This window comes from Agelaius phoeniceus, chromosome 1 (genome assembly GCF_051311805.1).
Source record: "Agelaius phoeniceus isolate bAgePho1 chromosome 1, bAgePho1.hap1, whole genome shotgun sequence".
Classification (NCBI taxonomy): Eukaryota; Metazoa; Chordata; class Aves; order Passeriformes; family Icteridae; genus Agelaius; species Agelaius phoeniceus.
The window spans coordinates 152,882,054-152,902,006 of record NC_135265.1 but is presented as its reverse complement, the minus strand read 5'-3'; the positions used below and the strand labels follow the sequence as shown (position 1 = coordinate 152,902,006).

General features: G+C 49.0%; 1 protein-coding gene across 15 annotated transcripts in view; it reads right to left on the bottom strand.

The window, feature by feature from the left end:
* Nucleotides 1-19,953, bottom strand: part of ADGRB1 (adhesion G protein-coupled receptor B1) — a 290,231-nt gene that overhangs the window by 71,636 nt on the left and 198,642 nt on the right. For 11 of the 15 annotated variants that reach the window (XM_077189526.1, XM_077189545.1, XM_077189551.1 and 8 more), the window contains one exon: nt 15,124-15,265. In XM_077189526.1, the coding sequence (XP_077045641.1) occupies nt 15,124-15,265 (142 nt within the window). The remainder of the gene's footprint in view (nt 1-15,123; nt 15,266-19,953) is intronic. The other 4 variants (XM_077189535.1, XM_077189563.1, XM_077189591.1 and 1 more) reach the window with 1 other exon arrangement.

Sequence of the window (19,953 nt, the reverse complement as noted above, 5' to 3'; positions counted from 1 at the left end):
CCTGGGCCAGCTGGGAACAGAGCAGGTCGTTCTGAGTCGCAAGGGCTGCGATTCTGTCACCAGGCATGACAGGGGAGGAGGGAGGCAATCAATGACATCAGCCAGGATGGAAATAACGAGCGCTGCTGCCTGGGGCCACTCATGGCTGTCCTGCCACCTCATCGTTCTGCCTGGCAGGGCAGAAGGACACTCCTCCTTCCCTTTACAATTTCACCTTGCTTCCTTCTTTTTCCTCCTCTTCCTTTCTCCTTAATTTTTTCTCTCCTTTGTCTTCTCTGTCTCCTTTCCTTTGGCTATTTCCCACGGCATATTCTGCCTTTTCTTCTTGCTCTTAATGCATTTTTCCAGCTCTCCTCCTTTCAAATTCTCTGCATTTCTCCCCTTTCCTTCTCTGGCTTTCTGCAGAACGCTGTGAAAAGCAGCTCCATTTGAGTTGTGCTTTTTCCATTACCCTGCTCTGGCTCCAGGGTCAAACAGGCTCCAATTAGAACAAAGTATTTCTTAATGCTGTGCAGTTTGCCCCAGACCTTACAACCAAGCTGTTCTTTCTGCTTTTTCGATCCTTTATTCCAAGAAAGGCTTGAACAAAGTCTTTATAGGCACAACATCACACCAATAAAATAACTGAAAAATTAAACCATTTATTCTGCTCTGAAATTAAACACAGGCACACGAGTTTGGAATTTGGGGGGGTTGGGATTTGTTTGGTTTTAGAAACGTGTTTGCTATTCATAATAGTTGCCTTGAGCCTGACTTCCCGCACATTTGAAATTAAAGATTCATGAAGTCAGAGAATTGCAGGAGCTCGGGTTGCAAGGGACATCTCCAGCTTTACAACCCAATTTGCTGCTTGGAGCAAGACCAGCACTAACATCAGGTGAGGCTGGTGATGGCTTTGTCTGGATTTGGGAATTCTCCAAGATGGAGAGCTCCCGTCTCGCAGGTGCCCATTCCAGAGCCACAACTCTCTATGGGTGATGGGGCTTTTTCTGAGGTCGCACAAGGGGAAGTTTAGATTGGCCAACAGGAAACACTTTTTTCACTGAAAAGCATTGGAATAGGCTGCTCAGGGAAGTGGTGGAACCTGCATCCCAGGAAGCGTTAAGGAAATACCTGAATATTGCACTTAGAGATGTGGTTTAGCTGTGAACGTGGCATTACCAGGTTAACACTTGGACTCTCTTGGAGATTTTTTCTAACCTAAATTATTCCACGCGCCTCCCGAGCTACAGTTTGTCTTTTCCCCCTTGTTAAACCACCAGGCACAAGCCAGAGGAATTTGGTTTTATAATTTTTGTAACTGTCCCACAGGCTGTGACCAGAGCGCCCTTTACATCTTTGCAAGACCGAGCAAGTCCCTCTCTGTCCCCTCACAGGTCACAGGCTCAAAGCAAACAGGCTCATTCCACTCTCCTGACACAGACCTGGACCAGTTGAGTGGGATTTATCCCAAGAACCGCACAGGAATGGTTTTGCTGTGCCACTGGCCCAAAGGCTTTTTATGACTCCTGTGAATTTTTTTTTAAGCTACACTGTATTGATTTCCCTGCTGGTTGGACAGCTCTTGTCAAAGCAGGGAGAGAGGTGTCAAAATTGCTGGAATATAATGCTTTTAGCAGGGCTTACAGAAGCAAACAGCTTCCAGAACAAAAGGTGTGTGTCAGTGCTGGAGAAAACAACTCAGGAGGGTTGAATGACCAAGAGGTGAATGTGCTCTTGTCAGCTGCCAAAAAAACACTGACTTTTTTAATGCCCAATTTGGTCAGATTCAGGATTTCTCATCCAGGCCCAGGCCCTGTGGATATCACATTTATACTTTGTTGGGATGGGAAATTTCCAGCCCCATGTACCCTGGGCCTGCTCAAGGGAAGGCTCAGTTTCCTCTCCCTGGACCAGCAATTTCCTGCAGTGACTGCAAGACAGAGAGAGAGGGAGAGCAGGACACAAGCTCTCATTCCTGGTGGATGTCAGGATTGGGCCAGGGGTGAGAGGAGATTTTTTGGTGGGTCAGCCTTGTCAGAGGTCTACAGGGTTCACTCAACCCAAAGCAGACAAGCAGTGAGAAAGGACCAAAAAATTCCTTTTTTTCCACAGAATCACAGAATAGTTTGGGTTGGAAGGCACCTTTGAAATCATCTAATTCCAACCCCCTGCATGGACAGGGACACTTTCCACTATCTCAGGTTGTTCCAAGCCCCATCCAGTCTGGCCTTGAACACTTCCAGGGATGGGGCAGCCATAGAATTCCTGTACAGCATGTGCCAGGGTTTCATCACCCTTAATGGAAAACGTTTCTTTCCAATATTTAATATAATTCCACCCTCTTTCAGTTTAAGCAATTCCCCCTCATCCTCTCATTCCATGGCAGCAATGGCAGTGCCCAACAACCCAAAATACAGTCCCACACTGGCTCCTAAAATTAACCCTATCCTGAATTAAACCTGTAAAAAAGTCTTTCTCCACCTTTCTACTAACACTTCACATATTGAAAAATCAAAACAAGGTCTCCCCAGAGCCTTCTCTTCTCCATCATTTAACCTTTGAGAAGGTTAGAGAAGGTCCCTGCATGAAGGTCACTTAGAGGCACCATTAATAAATCATCTTTTCACACCTTCTTTCTGGCAGATGTGACACCTTCCCAGCTCAGCCCCTGCCACTGCGAGCCAGGTCCAGAGGATTTCCACCTTGTTTTGCTTCTCCCCTATCAAAACCACAGACTTCCCATGTCAAAGATAATAGTCACCCATTATCAGGAACACATTCGTGGAGCTCAGGGCTCCTTTTATGTTATTTGGCCAGTCTAAGAGGCAATTCTGTGTAATTACAGAACACAAAAATCACCCGGAGAGATGTCTTAACACGCTACTATTTATTAACAATCACTAACTCTTCAGTGGATATTGAGTCCTCTCACAAGATGCAACGTGACAATTTGCTTTTAGTAAACAGCTTTGAAGAAGTTTTCAGGGCAGAGGAGAGGTCACTCAGCCTCTCCTTAATGGGAATTGTCAGGATAATTTCCTCCAGGCTGGCAGGGGATTACAGGAGTTAACAGTGGGCATTATGTACCTGCCAGTCAGCAACGCTCGCTGCCAGGCTGGAACTCCCAGGCTGCTCCCCCAGAGCCTCAATGTCCAGTCCTGATGTCAAGGATGGAAGGATCAGGTCCATATTAATGCTGAAGAACTCTCTCCTCCTGACCAGACAGCTGCTCCCAAATGCTTTCACCACCATTCTTTAAAACAAAGTTTTATTTGCTTTATTTGTCCCTTTCCGACTGCACCTCGCTCAGCCAAGCTGCTGAAATCCTGGTTTTATGGAGCTCTGGTGGAGATCCTTGAGTCACCCTGCATCCCTCTGCCAGCTGTGGCTTGGGAAGCAGAGTGAGGAGCTGGGGACCCCAAGGAGGAGAGCGGGGTCGACTCCCAGCTCACCCACAGGTCAGCTCTGGACTCACAGCTCCATCACTTAAGCCAATCTTTTCAAAGGCCTCTCAGCTGATCTGATTTAGGTGGCAAACACTGGCTTTATCTTCTCGGGGGCCTATTTTGATCCCCTGGACGTGGAAGGGAATAATAACTGCCCCTCCATCTCTCTTCCAAAGCTTAATTCAGCTTAGATCCCCGCTGTGTGCAAATGCCTGTGGGGGGTTCCTAGGGCTGTGTCACAGCAGTCAAGCACCAGCACTTTATTCTCTGCTGTGCAAGACCTTTGGGAAGGATGGAGGAGAGACAGGAGAGAGCTTTTGGCTTAACTGTTTGTGAGCTGGTCAGATGGCATGTCTGGTTTTTAAAACTTTGCTTTCCATACACATGGAAAAATCATTCTGTTCCAGCCTTTCCCTTTAAAGCATAGAGAAGAGAAAATAAAACCATTTTCCACAATGAAGCTGGCAATAATCAAAATGGCCAATTCCTCCATGGGCAGCAGCTTTTTGCTTCTGAGAAAACAGGGGCAGAAGTGAACTTTAATCATGTTGTGCAGCAGCACTGACACAGGCACTGCGGGAAACAGCAAACCTCAATCTCCCCGTGTCAGTCCTGGAAAATCAAATGCTCCAGGATCCACTCCACTGCCCTGAGATGAAGTGGTACAATGCAGGTATTCATACAAATATTCAAAGCAGAGGGGATTTGTCCACACTGCTCGGTGTAACATTAATTCTTTAAAACTCCTTGAAATGAGGTTGTGCTGAGGTGAGGGTTGGCTGCTTCTCCCAGGCAGATAATGGTAAGACAAGGGGAAATGCTCTCAAAATGCACCAGGAGAGGTTCAGTTTGGATATTAGGAAAAATGTCTCTGTTGAAAGGATGGTTAAGCATTGGGACAGGCTCCCCAGGGAAGTGTTGAAGTAACCATCCCTGGAAATGTTAAAAAAAACCAGGTGTAGATGTGGGACTCTGAGATATGTTTAGGGGGCGTGGTGGGATTCAGTTGAAGGTCGGACTTGATGATGTTGGAGATCTTTTCTAACCTGAACACTTCCATGATTCAATGTCCTGAATGCTGCTGGTTGCCACAAGCTAAGACACATCCAAGGAGCATTATAAAAATTAAAAATTAGGGACAATTACAGGAGCTGTTAGAGCTGCTCCTGTTCTCCATGCCTCTGCCATGGAACTTACAATTATTATCATTATCATAATAATCATTGTTACTACTACCACTATTACCATTACTGGCATTATTTTACCATAGGGACATATGCTCTGTAACTACTTTAAAAATGAATCTTCTTTCCTGCACCCTCCTGCTTAGAATCGCCCTTTCCTTGTGCTACATAGAGAACAACCAATTCAAATTCCATAACTGACTTTGGAAGCTTGTTGCCCTTATCCCTTGCAGCTTCCCAGCTGAGCACCTTGCAGGGAAATGTGCTAAGATTTACACATAGCTAAAATAAAATAAGTCCATAGCAGACTGGGAAGGGAAAATGAGAGTAGAATCCAGACTGTGTTTATCCTGATTTAAGCAGTATTTTGGTTCCATGCCAGGCGACAGCGTTTCACCAAATTACTCCAAACCAGCCCGCTGTTTGTTTTACACTATCAGTGGCGTGCTGAGGAGTGATGCCAGAGCAGCTCTCCCCACAGCATGGGCAAAATGTTCCTTCCCCATTCCCCTGCATCCTGCCCTTTGGAGAGACCCGCCCGAGGAGTGGGGAACACCTGAGGTCTTGGTGTCTGCAGGATGGCTCCTGCCCCAAATATTGAGATTCCACCTGCTGACCATCACAGAGAGCAAATACCCACTTTCCCTTTCCCTCTGACTGCTGAAGAGCAGTCCATAAGAAAAACCTTCCTCCAAAGCACAAGGAATGAACATTTGGGCAAAGACTGAAGCATCTCTTAAAACCTGCCTTTATCCAAGACCCTTTAATTCAGAGAATCATAGAATATCCTGATTTGGAAGGGACCCAATGGGATCATCGAGTCCAACTCCTGGCCCTGCACAGGACACCCCAACACTCCCATCCTGTGACTGAGAATGTTGTCCAAACATTGACAAAATTCTTGAGCTCTGTCAGTCTCGAGACCATGACCATTCCCTGGGGAACCTCTTCCAGTGGCCACCAACCCCCTGGATGAAGAATCTTCTCCTGATATCAAGCCTAACCCTCCCCTGACACGGCTCCAGCCATTCCCTCAGCTCCTACCACTGTCACAGAGAGAAGAAATTGGTGCAGCTCCTCTGCTTCCCCTCATGAGGAATCTGCAGACCCCAATGAGGTCTCCCCTCAGTCTCCTCTTCTCCAGGCTGAACAAACCTTAATTATGACTTGCAGATGCTCCCATCTCTCACTATTCCATCACTGAAGATCGCTGCCCTGACAGCAGCTCCTGACTCACAAAACTAAGGCTGAACCAACAACCTTGGAGTAAAACACCCCCAGTTTATTGCCAGTACTCAGAGGCTTTCAGGGTCTTCTAGGCTAAGAAAAGAAGATGAGGGGATTTCAGCCATTTGGGTGATTCTGCTGTTATGGGGATAATGACAGCTTTATTCCCACTGCAATCCGAGTAGCCCCTGGGATCCAGCGTGTTTCCATCCCCAGCTGGTCACTGGGGAATCACTGGTGCAAATTCCCTCTATGTGGAGCAGAGATCTCCAGGCAGCCCTCGAGGAATCAGCTTCCAACCCCCAACTCATTCACAGCTGAGTGATTGGAAAGCAAAGCTGTAACAGCCCCTGGATTTACAGCTGTGCTGAGCTGATATAAACAAAATCAAAAGTGGCCCCAGCGGTCGGATATTCCCCACCTGGGGAGATGCTGGCATGATTGCCATGTTTAAAAAGAGGAAAAAGAACCATTCTTCATGGAAAATGAAAGCATTGTCTCACTTGTGGGAAAAGAGGGAGTCATTTTGCTTTCATGGATTTATTGAATACATTCTGTATGTTCTTGTGGTGAGCAGGGCAGGTAGGCAGCCAGCAATGGAGCTGCAGCCGAGTTTTGGCTGGCTGTAATCACACCCAGCACAATATCAGTTTCTTCATTAGACACCCCTCACATTTAGAGGGACATTTTGAGCTCAAATATTCCCAATTACAACTCTGACATTACTTTTCCACACATATTGCCCATTTTTGTCTTAAAGATTACCAAAATCTTGCCAGCAGGTTTATCTACCCAGCTATTACTTGACTGCAAAAGTATAAAGGGCACAAACCTTTCATAAACTGCTTCAATTTGGGCTTAAATGAACAAAATAATAATGACTTACCCATTTCCTACTGCATGGCAATTTAAGGGCAACCTCAGCCTTTCTGCAGGGCATAAAGGGCGCAGAGGTGAAGCAGATTGTCAAATTTACCTAAAGAATTGCTTTTCCAGGCCAAAGTACAATGGAGATGGGTGCAGAATAATAGAATAAAGACAAGCAACACTCAACAGTTCGCCTGACTCTTTGAACACACCCTGCTCAGTGCCTGAAGTGCTTTGAAAAGGAAGATAATCTCATTTAGCACTAATTCTGACTCCCACCCCACCAGCCCATGAAACCCAGCCTCCAGCACCCACTCGTTACCATTTTCAAGCAAGCCCCTTTGTGATGCTCCCACGCCGTCCTCCTGCCTTGGGAGAAGCTCCCTGAGCACCCAGAGCTCCAAACCTCCCCTGTGAAGCCCTGCCTGGTGCAGTGCCCACAGCCCAACCCTGGCAGATGTGACCACTTGGCCATGACTAAGAGCCTTGTGCTGTTTACACGGGGCCCCACGCCCGCCCCCATCCCGGCATCCTGGGGTTCCAGATGGAAAATTCAGCTGAATTTCCCACACTGCTGGGTCAGGGTGGCTTTGTGGCTCAGAGCTGAGCAGGCTGGAGCGGTGCTGAAGCTCCTGGCTGGTACAAACTGCAGGTTGTAAATATGAGATGACAGCGGATCGACAGCTACAGGTGGAAGTGGGAAGTTGTGGACAGACTTGGTGATTTTTGGCCTTCCCACCTGCCTTCAGCCCACTCCTCCCCCTCCCACCAATGTGCTGCCCCTCTGCCATGTTCCTCTCTTTTTACACAGCAAGGCACAGACACCAAGGGGGTCTACATCACAGAATTTCAGGTAAGAGAGTGGAAAAGAGCTGACAAGCTCAGCTCACGCCTCAGCCTGATGCAAAACCATCAAAACCACCCCCAGCCTCTTCAAGAAAACCTGTGCTGATGGAGTCTGGGCTCTTGTCTATCCCTGCAGTCAGAAGGTTTTCCCTCGTGCCTGAATTAAATCTCTCACTCTGCAATTTGAGCCCAATCCCCAGCAGACACAGAAAGCAGATTATTCCCTTTCCACAGTCACCTTTCAACCCGTTTGAAGATTATCATCCTCTTTCCCCTCAGCCTTTTTTTCCTTGAGGAAAGAGCCAAAATGTCTCACAGAGCTCAGCCATCAGCGTGGAGGCACCACACCGAACATCTCTGACACATCGTCCCCTCCCACACGCCCTCCCACACCCTGGGCTGTGCCAGTCATCCTGCCTGGACCCAGAGCACAGCAATCCCAGGCAGGTAACACACTCATGGTTCACATTTCTGGCCCTCAAATCTGCTCACAAGTGAGGCTGAGCGTTGCTTTCTGAGCTCTTAGGAAAGGGCAAAGTGGGAATTGGGAAGACCCTGGTGTCCTGGCTTAAATCCGCACCTCCTTAGCAGAGCAGTAAGCTGTGGCAGGGTAATAGGGCAGCTGTCACACTCGCTAAGCTGCCTTCCTGGCAACGAGCCATTAAGCACTGCAGCTCAGAATAAGCACCAAACCCCTCAGGAATGCCTGGACATGCAGCATCCCAGGCATTCTCAGTGAGGCTTTAATCTGAGCTGCAGACAGGGGACCAAGCCCAGCCCTGCTCTGCTCCTGGGGTCACTTGGTTACTGCCAGCGCCGCTCTCGCCTTTCCACCAAAGGGTGAATTTGGCTCGGCATTACTCACGCTCCAGCACTGAATCCCACAACGGCTTTAAGCTCCCAGCCACTTGATCCTGCTCCTCTCCCACGTCCCCTTCAGATGGAGAGATAGATACAGGAGGGTGATGCAGCATTTGCCTGCAGAAGAGTCCCTGCCAGGGCTGCGCCGAGCTCTCCGGCTCCGGCTGGCGGGGGCCGAGCCGCAGCCCCACGCTGCTGCAATCCCACCAGCTGGAGTTTTGTCAGGAGTTAAAGACCTGGGTGAATCCACCAGTGCTGAGCAGGAACTCGGGGAGGAGGGAAGCTGTCAGCTGGGAATATCTCCCCAAAGTACCCAACGGATCGACAGACAGCGAAATCTGCAGACAGCCGCCAAGGAGGTGGGATGCTGGATGACTGCTTATTATGCTGAGCCAAATCCTCCTATTATTACCTCCTGTGCTACCTGTCTTCTTCTAATATATTCAAGTGTTGTCTCTGCTAGAAGCACAGCACAGCGCTGAGAGGGAATTCCTATCCCACTCGTCTCTCATGCCTTGCCTGTGTATGTTCCAATATCAATCACTTATTTACTAATGGGATCTTTTATTAGGTATCTGTGTATGGAACACAGCAGTGGCAATCTCCAGTCAATTCTTCCAGCAGAATAACAAACTCAGGCTGCCTCTGGCACCTGGAGCACACCACAAGCTCTGTCACTGATCCCCTTCCTCTTAAAACCCAACATAAATCACCTGTACATCAACTCCGGGTCCTCTTCAAATTCAAATGAGATTTAACCTGAATTTACTCCGCAACACAAACTGACAGATTCCACATCAGTGACAGAGCAACACTTTAAAACCAGGTGATTTCCAGCAAAGTAGAAATGTAGGGACACAATCCAGTACTTTCTGTTAAGAGGACACTTTGGAAAAACAATGGACTTCCCTCAAGAGGGGGTTAGATCGTGGGTTGGTGAGTTTGGCCCCCTAAGAGCATCACACATCCTGTCTCCTCCTTAATCACATTAAGAGAGAGAGTAGGAGGGGAAAACTGTCTGCCCAGCTGGTTCCTACCCTGTCTTCTCCATTCTATCCACGCCTGCTGAAACTCAGGAGGGCTAAACTGGATTTAGTGACAAGAGCCTCCCTGCTGAGCACAGCAAAGAGCAGCCCGTGATTTACAGAATCACCAGCTTGCTCCTACAAGCTGCCACGGACCCCGGGGAAAAGCACCCCAGAGAAAACACAGCAGCTGCTCCTGCTGTGGAGCAGGAGATGGTCAAAGCTCAGAAATCCCCAGCAGCACTTAGACCACATCCTTCCCCAGTCCCAGCACGGAGCTCTCCTGGGATGAGCAGGAGTCCAGCTGGAGTGGCCCTTTGCCACTCCCACCTTGGCATCTCCAAGGGAGAATTCAGTGGCAACAGAACAAATCCCCAGGAAATCTTAGGCAACATTTCCAGCTCAAGAGGCACAATCAGCTCCCTAAGAGACACTCTACACACAGCAGCATCCTGGAGAGGACGGGGTGATTGCAGGAAGAGGTGCCAGCATCGCGAGCGTGGTTGCTCGCAGAGGATTTGGACCTCAAAAGCCCAAATGTTCGTGGCTCAGCAATGTTCACCCTGGCACAGCTCCTGCCAAGCAGGCAAGAGGAGGCTCCTAATGCTCTGTCAGGGAAATGACAGCACTCGGTGCTTCCTGGAGCACCCTTCAGGCTGGGGGCACTGTGCAAATGTGGATGCACAGAGCCCGGGGTGTCACCTGCAAGGGTGCTGCAGCTGGAGACAGGGAAGCAGAAAGCAGGGAAGTGTTCAGCTCAAGGTCACAATTCCACTGACAGGCACAGAAAAGCTCTGGCTGTAGCCTCAACAACACACCCAAACACACCAAACTCTTCCCTAAACCCGTGCACGACCTGACCAGAGTTTGATGTCTCAGAAGCCTGGCAAAACTGAAAAATTCCCTTCCTCAGAAAAGTCTAATTTTTGAATTAAAGAGTTAAAGTTGCAGAAAAAGCAGAACCTAAGCCTGGAAACTGTTGTGAACATGAGAACTGTCAGTTCTCAAGGTATGCAAAAGGCTTTGTTCTCATCCAGACTCCACATTTCACATGATAAACGATGGAAGAATATAAATGTTAAAATTTTCATCTCCAAATGAAGTTCTCCGGTCTTATCTAAATAAAACCAATATAATTTCCATCAAAATGTTGTCAGAATTGCTACAGTCTTACAAAATATTTGATTCATAACATCAACTTTTTTTTTTTCCTTTTTTCTCCTGGGAAACCTGGATCTCCTCCCTGTGGAAGAGAGGCCCTACAGAATTTTAGGAGCTTAAAATAACCCACCTTGTGTGTGTGCACTGTCCATGAAGTACAGAGAGCTCCTGCAGCACAGGACAATCTTTTCAGGGGGAAGATCCTTGGGACACAACAAGATCTTTGAAGGTCCCTTCCATCCCAAAATGGGAGGTTTTGAGGGACAAAAAAAGAAATGTTGTGAGTTTAGAGAGGAGCTTTATCCCCGTGGGTAAGAAGCACGCCAGGAAAGGTGCTTCCCATTCTTGCAAACTGGAGAGAACACTGAACAATCCTGGGATATAAATCCTGGAATCATCAAGGCTGGAAAATATCTCTGAGATCATCAAGTCCAACCATCAGCCCAGCACCCAAGTGCCACATCCAGTTATTTCTTGAACACTTCCAGGGATGGTGACTCTACCACTTCCTTGGGCAGCCTGTTCCAATGCTTGACAACCCCTTTCCTTGAAGAAATTTTTTCCTAATATCCAATCTTTTAGATTTGCCCCACTGGCACAACTTGAGGCTTTTTCCTCTCATCTCACAGGTCAGCTCACTGCCTGGCCAGCACTCACCCAGGCCAGATCTGTTACAAAAAAACCCACAAAACTCAACAGCTGCTGGTTTTGCCTGTCAGAAAACACCAACACGGAGGTGAGATGTCCCAAAAATTCAGTGCAGACATAACAAACTCAGCACCCCTACAAGTTCTTGCCACCAGCTCTGAATCTTCATCAAGCCTAGGAATGAGAGGAGAGCTCAGATGCCTCTCTCTCTGATCAGTTTTCTGCAGGCAGGACCGGTAAGGAGGGGGAGAGACAACAATTTGTCAAGTTTTACTCCAGCCCTAAGGGCTGCACAAATCACAGAAGCATCAGTTTGGGCTTTAAAGATCATCCAATTCCAACCCCCTGGCTGGACAGAGACGCCTTCCACCAGACCAGCTTTCCCAAAACCCCATCCAAGCTGTGCTTAACCAACCTTTAAAGCTGGATTGACTTTACAAAGGCCAAGCACAAGGTGGAAGGCAGCAAAGACAACACGAGCTAAACTCATATGAGACAACAAAAGAGTGAAAGGCTTTGCTGCTCATCCTCAGGCTCCTGCTCTGCTTCTTCCCACCTCCAAAAATTGCCAAAATATATTGAAAAAATGACCACCACATGCCTCACATGCAGCTCTGTGATTTCCTTTTGCCCTCATTTTCTGTTAGCACTGCTACTGTGCAGGTGTAGCACCACAAGGCATTGCCCTTCCAAGACAGGCAGGGTATAAAGCTAAAACAAAAAGACAGTCCCAAAATGCTTGTCTGTGTTCCTTAATTTAAGAGGTTTTAATCTTTCACGATGGTCAAACAGCAGTTGTGCCAAAGCAGGGCATGAGGCTGCCTCTGTCAAGTGGAAGTAGCAGGGGAAATCAAACACAAATCTGAACTCCAGCTTTTGAGCTGGATCTATCACGGTTTAGGGATGTCTGTCTCCCAAACTGACTCAAAACACAGCATTTTCAGCCTCCAGCTTCACTGAAATCAAGGAAAACTGCTTCCTTTCCCCACTACACCAGCAACTCTCAGGTCCCAGCCCAGGCAAACTGTCCTTGGCCAGTCCCAATCAGCAGCAACACTCGTCCCAAAAGCCTTTTTTCACTGCAAAGGAGCTGTGCCCATACTAGGGTTACAAATATTTCAAGCTGCCAGGGCCAAAGGCTCCAGAAGGGAGATTTATAGCAATAAATAATATTAATGACACAGGAGGACGGAGCTTCTTGTCCTGAGAGCTCCAAAGGCACATGAAAAACTGCACCATAAATGTCACCACCGCAGACACCAACGATGACGAGATGCCACCTCTGGGGACGGGAGGCAACGTGGGCTTGTTCAAAATGAGATTTGGGGAGGAAAGCGAAGGAATGAGGAGCTGGATGAGCACAGCCATGCAAGCTCACAGGGCAGGCAAAGGCAGGAGATGGGTCCCAGCTGGTTCAGCCAGGGTGATGCTCCCCATCATCATCAAACCCTTGGACTGGCTCAGTCAGGGGATTCAGGAGATATCCAAGCCCCAGTTCTCCCCTCAGCACAGCCAAAGGACTTATTCTGATGCTCATGAGTGGACTCAGGGCTGGGAAAAAATGAGCTGGGTAAACATAACTCAACCAGCAGCCAGAGGAGTTGGAAAGAGGGCAAAAGAAGCAATTTTAGGCCTAAACCCCAAAGGAGCAGCTGTGAGTTTAGTTGCAGATATAATAAAACATGCCTGGGGGAAGGAGCTGTATCCTCCTGCAGCCAAGCCCACTCTCAAATGCAAAAATACTTGCAGGGGATAATAAAGGGCTGACACGCACCCTGTGCTATCCAGATAACACTGAAACACCTGGAGCTGATGGAGCAGCAGCACCTGGCCACATCAAATTAACCATTTTTTCCCCAGATTGATTAATTAAATAATACCAAGCAGTGTGTGAACATAAAATCTACATAAGAGAAACTTCTGCTTTAGCCAAGGCAAAGATTCCCTTTGCTTTTCCCACACTGCCTGATCCTCTGCCCAATTCCAGAAGATGGATCAGCAGAGGACCTCCACCAGCAGCTCAGCTGCACATCTGGGCTCGCCTCATTTCAAGCTTTGCCTCAGAAGCCTCCCTGCAGCAGAAATCCCAATTTATTTTCCCCAGCCATGCAACCTCCCAAAACTTTGTCAGGATATCTTGGAGTCCTTCCCATGCAGGGCAAGGCTCACTCATCAACCACAACCTCTGGAGCCAGACCCTAAAGCTGCTGGAGCTTGGGGTGAAGGGTGAAGCTCTGCTGCTGGCAGGACATAGCCCTGCAAGCTCCCAGGGCAGGTGACAAACCCCACCTGGCTCACCTGAGATCACCCTGTCCACCTCAAGAAGGCTGGGAATTCTCCTGGAGAGCACCAGCCCAGCAGCTGCTTCCCTGCCCGCTTGGTTTATGGTGGCAGGACAAGGAAACCACAGCCCAAGGAAGGAGAGGGGTGCAGGGATGCCAGGATTGATGCAACCAGCTGCCTCCAGAGCCCTTCCAAGCGGGAACACGCTCCCAGTCCTACCTCTGAGCATCCTTCAGCCAGAATATCTCTACCTGAGACCACAGGGTTGGTGCCTCTGTCCGAGGGAGACCAAAAGCTGCTCTGCTGAGGAGCCCAGAGCCCATTTCCCAGCCCTGTGGTGGCTGGGCCTGCTCGGGGCCCAGGCAAACACAACCAACACTGTGTCTTTAAAACCACTTCAGTGCAGATGTTGTTTCCATGGTAACTAGTGGACCAAATACATTAGTGTTTCTAATAATAAACCAAACCTTCATCTTGGAAAATGTGATCCCCCCTCTCCCTTTACCACTCTCACCCTTTCTTTCTTCCTTTCCCCTCCCCTTTTGCCGAATTAAGCCAGCATTTAACAAGCAAGCCATAATTAGTAAATAATTGCAAGGGCCCAGTAACTCCCAGTGCCCAGGCAGATGGGAGAAGCTTTAGGTGGAGGAGGGGGGTGGCTTCACTCTGTGAACCTGGGCACTGTCCAAAAAGGGATGAACTACTTTAAAAAAAAAAAAAAAGAAAGAAAGAAGGAAAGAAAGAAAGAAAAACAAATTCAAAAGCACAAGGTGGGAGAGAGGAGCCTGTGAAGCGTCTTTTGACCACCCCAGCGCCGTCTTTAGTGCCCTGGCACTCTCCCCGTGCTCTGACTCAGGGTGCAGCCGCCCAGCGATAATTTCTAGGAATCTCGCACTTTTTTTTTTTTTTTCGGAGGCTCCGTCCGAAGACGCGGCACCGACTTCGTGTCCCCGACAAGCGGCCAAAACTTCACAACTCCTCCCCACCACGCTCCCCGCGATTGCAGAGCGGGAACCCCTCCGTACACACACCCCGAAACTGCGTGGGGTAGCGGGGAGGGCGCCGAGGGGGGATGGAGACGGGCGGGGAGGGAGGGAGGGAGGCGGAGCGGGGCGATTCCGCCCCCCCAAAAAAAGCCACGTGCGGAAGATTCCGTGCGTGGGGAGCCCACGGCAGCGAACACGCCTGCGGGGGCCCGGCGGCTCCCCACACTGAGCGGGATCCACGTCCCAAAGCACAGCGCAGGCATGGAAGGATGGATGGGGAGGACCGGAGGGAGCAGCGCGGCGATGTCCCCGCGTGTCTGTGTCCCCAAAAGCTGCGGTCAGGGTCGGGGGGAAGGGGAGAGGAAGGACGGCGGGGAAGGAAGGGGGAGGGTTATGCAAAGCCTCTGTGTCGCCACGGTCCCGGTGACACCGGACTGCAGCAGTGGCGGCAGCAGCGGCAGCGCTCGGGGCTGTCCCCGCCGCCGTACCGGGGATGCTCCGCTGCATCCCGGGCGCGTCCCTTTCCCTCCCGCTTCATTCCGTCCTGTCCCCCGCGTGTCCCCCACGCCTCCCCCGGCCCCTCCGCTCCTCCCTCGGCGGGACTCACCATGTCGGGGCTGAGCTGGGCTAAGATGGCGAAGGCGGAGAGCCGGTCACACAGGCACTTGGTCCGGGAGGCGTCGAGCGGGACCGTTCGGCAGCCGCGCCAGGACCAGGCGCCGGGCGGAGAGGCGGAGGCGGAGGCTCTGCTGGAGGGAGGAGAGCAGGGAGGGAGGGACGGGGCGGCGGAGCGGGGAGAGAGGGAGAGAGAGAGCGGCCGTCAGGGCGGGCGGGGAGCGGGCACCGCGCCCCCCGCCGCCCCCATCCCGCCAACCCCCAGCGGCTCCATCCTGGTGCTGGTGCTGGTGCTGGTGCTGGTCCGTCCGCGGCTCCCCCGCCCCGCTGTGACCCTTCCATCAACCCGACACATGTGAAGGGCTCCCTGCAGCCCCCGGGCTGCCCGGTCTCACGATCGCCCTAACCCTATAGCCCTGCCCCACATATCCCATATACACCTCCCTAACCCTACAGCCCTGTCCCACATATCTCATATAACCCTTCCTAACCCTATAGCTCTGTCCCACATATCCCATATACACCTCCCTAACCCTACAGCCCTGTCCCACATATCTCATATAACCCTTCCTAACCCTATAGCCCTGCCCCACATATCCCATATACACCCCCCTAACACTGTAGCCCTGTCCCTCATGCCCCATATAAATCTTCCTAACTATATAGCTCTTTCCCATATATCCCATATACATCCCTCTAACCCTATAGCCCTGCCCCACATATCCCATATACACCCCCCCTAACCCTATAGCCCAGCTATCCCACGTGTGCATGCACAACTGCACTGCCTCATCCCACACAACCACCCTATGGATGCATAACCCTATATCCCTGCCCCACATATCCCATATACACTTTCCTGACCCTATATCCCTGCTCCACATATCCCATCTACACCTGCCTAACCCTATAACTCTGTCCCACATATCCCGCTTAGCCCTATAACCCTATCCTATATGTCCCATATACACCTGCCTAACCCTATATCCCTGCCCCATATATTTCATATAAACCTCTCTAACCCTATATCCCTGCCCCACATATCCCATGTACACTTTCCTGATCCTATATCCCTGCTCCACATATCCCATATACACCTCCCTAACCCTACAGCCCTGTCCCACATATCTCATATAAACCTTCCTAACCCTATAGTTCTGTCCCATATATCCCATATAAATCTCCTTAACCCTGTAGCCCTTTCCATATAAACCTTCCTGACTCTATAGCTCTTTCCCACATATCCCATATACTTCCCTCTAACCCTATAGCCCTGTCCCATACGCCCCATATGCACCCTTTTGCCCCTATAACCCTGTCCTACTTATCCCACACGCACCTTAACCCTACAACCCTGCCCCACATACCCCATATACACCATCTTAGTCCTATATCCCTTTCCCACTTATCCCATACACACTTTCTTAGCCCTATTCCCAGTCCCACATGTGCCATATACATTTCCTTAAGCCTATAGCCCTGTCCCACTTGTTCCATATAACACACCCTTAACCCCACACCCACCATATTGATCCACACATGGGACACATGGATAAATAATCCTACAGCCCTGTCCCTACACAACCTGAACACACCTCCCCATCCCTACAGCCCTGTCCCACATATCCCATTTATGGATATAACACTATGGACCTAAAATACACCTCACTGTCCTCACAGCCCCATCTCTCACCCCATACACCCCACACCCCATATGGATATGTGTGGACCTCCCCCAGCCATGGGAACCCCAATTCACAGCTTCACCCCTGCCTTGTTCCTTCTCCAAAGGCCAGGCCAGGAACCTCCTGAGCCCTTCCCCACATTCCCAGAGCTCTGGGCATGGCAGGGATGTTCCTCATGGCCAGAGGGACCTGAAGACATCAAAGGGACAGATCCCTGCTTTTTCCTGGCATCCTTTCAGCCTGGGGAAAAGCAGAAGAATGGGGAAGGGGCCATAGATGGGGAAGTCTCCATGGTCTTCATCCCACAGGTGGGGTGGTTTCATCAGGGAAAATGATTGCAGCCCCATCTCTGTGTGAGCACAAGAGGCTAAGCCAGGGAAAAGGGGAATCTGCTGCTCTGCCTCATGTGCTGGGACAGTGGGGACCCAAAAACTGCTGTCATTTTCCACCCATTGTTTCTGTATCTTGTCCAGTCCTATCTCCTGGGGTATGGTCACTCAGGGAGTGCAGGTGCAGAGAGCAAGTGCAGAAATTCAGTAGATGGGGAGAAGGTCAGCATCCCTGTGCATAACCTGGGCTTCACAGGAGCCTGGGACAGGATGAGGAGGCAGAGCAAAAGGGCCATCTGCCCCCACTGAAGGGACATGGGGAAAGATGTCCCATCTCCCCAGCTGACCATCCTCAGAGGAGGGGACCTCGGCAGCAACGCCAGCAGCGAGCCCACGGCAGCTCCAGATGGAGCCAAGCTGCTCAGCAGCCTTGGGTGCAGCACAGATGGCCTGGACAGCTCCGTGCTGCTGCCTCCAGAGACCTGCCCTGAGCCACTGACAAGTTCTTGGCAGGTCTTGACCTGGTGCAGGCTCTGAGCTGCTCCTCACACAACGATTCCGAGTCTCCCTCCGCTTCCCTGTGCCACCATGGCCTGGGTGACACAGCACCAGCACCTCCTGCCCTCAGTGTCCCCTCAGATCCTGTTCCACGTGTGACACTGGGCCTTCCTGAATTATTTCTGGTTTGGGTTAGAGCACTGTTCATAGTTTAAAAAATAAAATAATTTTATTTTATAAAATATAAATAATTTTTTATTTTATATTTATATTTTATATCTTTATTTTATAAAATAAATTGTTTTATTTTATTTTATTTTTATAAAATCAAAAAAACCCCAATTAAATTTAGTGTAGAAGTTGTAGGCAATACACAAAACCTTTTTTTTTTTTTTTTCCTGGTGCTCATCCACATTTTTAAATATCTGGACCCTACTAAATGTCTGAATGTCCCATCCCTGGGAGTGCCCAAGGCCAGGTTGGATGGGGTTTGGAGCAGCCTGGTCTAGTGGAAGGTGTCCCTGCCCATGGCAGGGGGTTGGAACTAAATAATCTTTAAGGTCCCTTCCAACCCAAACCATTCTGTGATCCCGTGGTTCTCCATCCATCCATCTCATGGGACATAAATCTGTCTTCTCTGGATCAGCAGCTCTCCACATGATTTTCTCTGAGCTGTCACATCATCTCTTGGAGGCTTTCAGACCCTGGCATTGTTCTTTGCTCTCTTTCATGCACCTTCTGACATCCCCCAACACCCTTTTTGGAAGGGACCAGGAGATCCAAGGCCAGTCTCATGGGAAATCTGAGTTCTGTATTCTCCGTTCTATGTGCTGCTCATATTTCCAAGATCTGCATTATTGAGTTGTTCTGTTTATCCACTGTCACTGAGAAAAATGCCTTATTTATGATGTGTACAAATAATGATAAATTCCCAGACTCCAACAACCAGTTCTGTATTCTCCTAGAAGGTATTAATTTAGCTTGACAAAAATCTATTTTCCATAAGTTGATTGCTATTAATGCCTCTGTTTTAATGAGCATGCTATTATTCAATTATAATCATAATATTACCCACAATCCCTAAACTTTTGGATCCCGTTTCAGATGGATATTGTGCCTAAGACAGATGTGAGGCTGCTGTGCTTACACACACATGCTCCTCTCTCCAGATTTGGGGAACTCTTCCCCCTTTCTTTTCCTAAAGAGCAATGATCCCAAATTAGTCTTAACCTGCTCTTTTAAAACCCTTAAGTTCCAAATTGCTCTGTCTTGTTACTCTTGCCCACATCTCACTTTGCTAGATGATGTATAGCAGGTTTTCCAGCTGCTGGTGTAATGAAAAGTATTTCATTAGGCTGGGATGTGGATTAAGGAACCAGGCTCTCTTCCAATTACAGAATACAGGCGTTTATTGAAATTCCTGCATTATTATAAATAAATCTGTCATTTCGAGCTAGTAACAAACCAATACCATCAGGATTTATTATGGGTTTAGTAGACTCTGAATTCTGCTTTTTATTCAGCTTTGCTGGTCTGAAGAATAAAATTTCTACACTTTTCCTTTTTTTTTTTTTGAATTGTATTTTTCAAGCTTTTAATTTGCATTGCTTGCTGTCAATTTATCCTTTCTCCAGATTTCCACAGCAGCTTTTACTTTCCCTCTATAACAGATTGTTGTGTTGTTTGGGGTTTTTTTTGGTAGATATTGGTGCATTTGGCTTGTGGGTTTTTTTTTTTTTTTGGTTAGCTGAGGGACTTTTAGTGCTCTTTTTCATTTATGGTTTTGAGGATACCTAGAAAACTGCTTTTAAAATCTCCTAATTATAGAATTTTGGAATCCTAGAATGGTTTTGGAAGGGACCTTAAGGATCATCCTTTTCCAACCTCCTGCCATGGGCAGGGACACCCCCCACTAGACCAGACTGCTCAATGTCCCACCCAACCTTGGACACTTCCATGGATGGGGCACCCACAATTTCTTTGGAAAACTTGTGTCAGCACCTCTCTGCTCTCACAGGGAAGAATTTCTTCCCAATATCCCATCTCACCATGCTCTCTGGCAGTCTAAAGCCATGCTCTGTGTCCTGTCACTCCAGCCCTTGCCTCACGTCCCTCTCCAGCTCTCTTGGAGCTCCTTTGGGCACTGGGAAGGGCTCTGAGATATCACTGGAGCCTTCTCTTGTCCGGACTAAACAACCCCAGGTCTTCCAGCCTGTCCTTTCATCCTTAACTCTACCCTCAGCTTTTTTTTTTTCAATTTAAGCAGCCTTTCCCAATAAATAGAAATGCTTAAATCTCCCATTTTTGGAG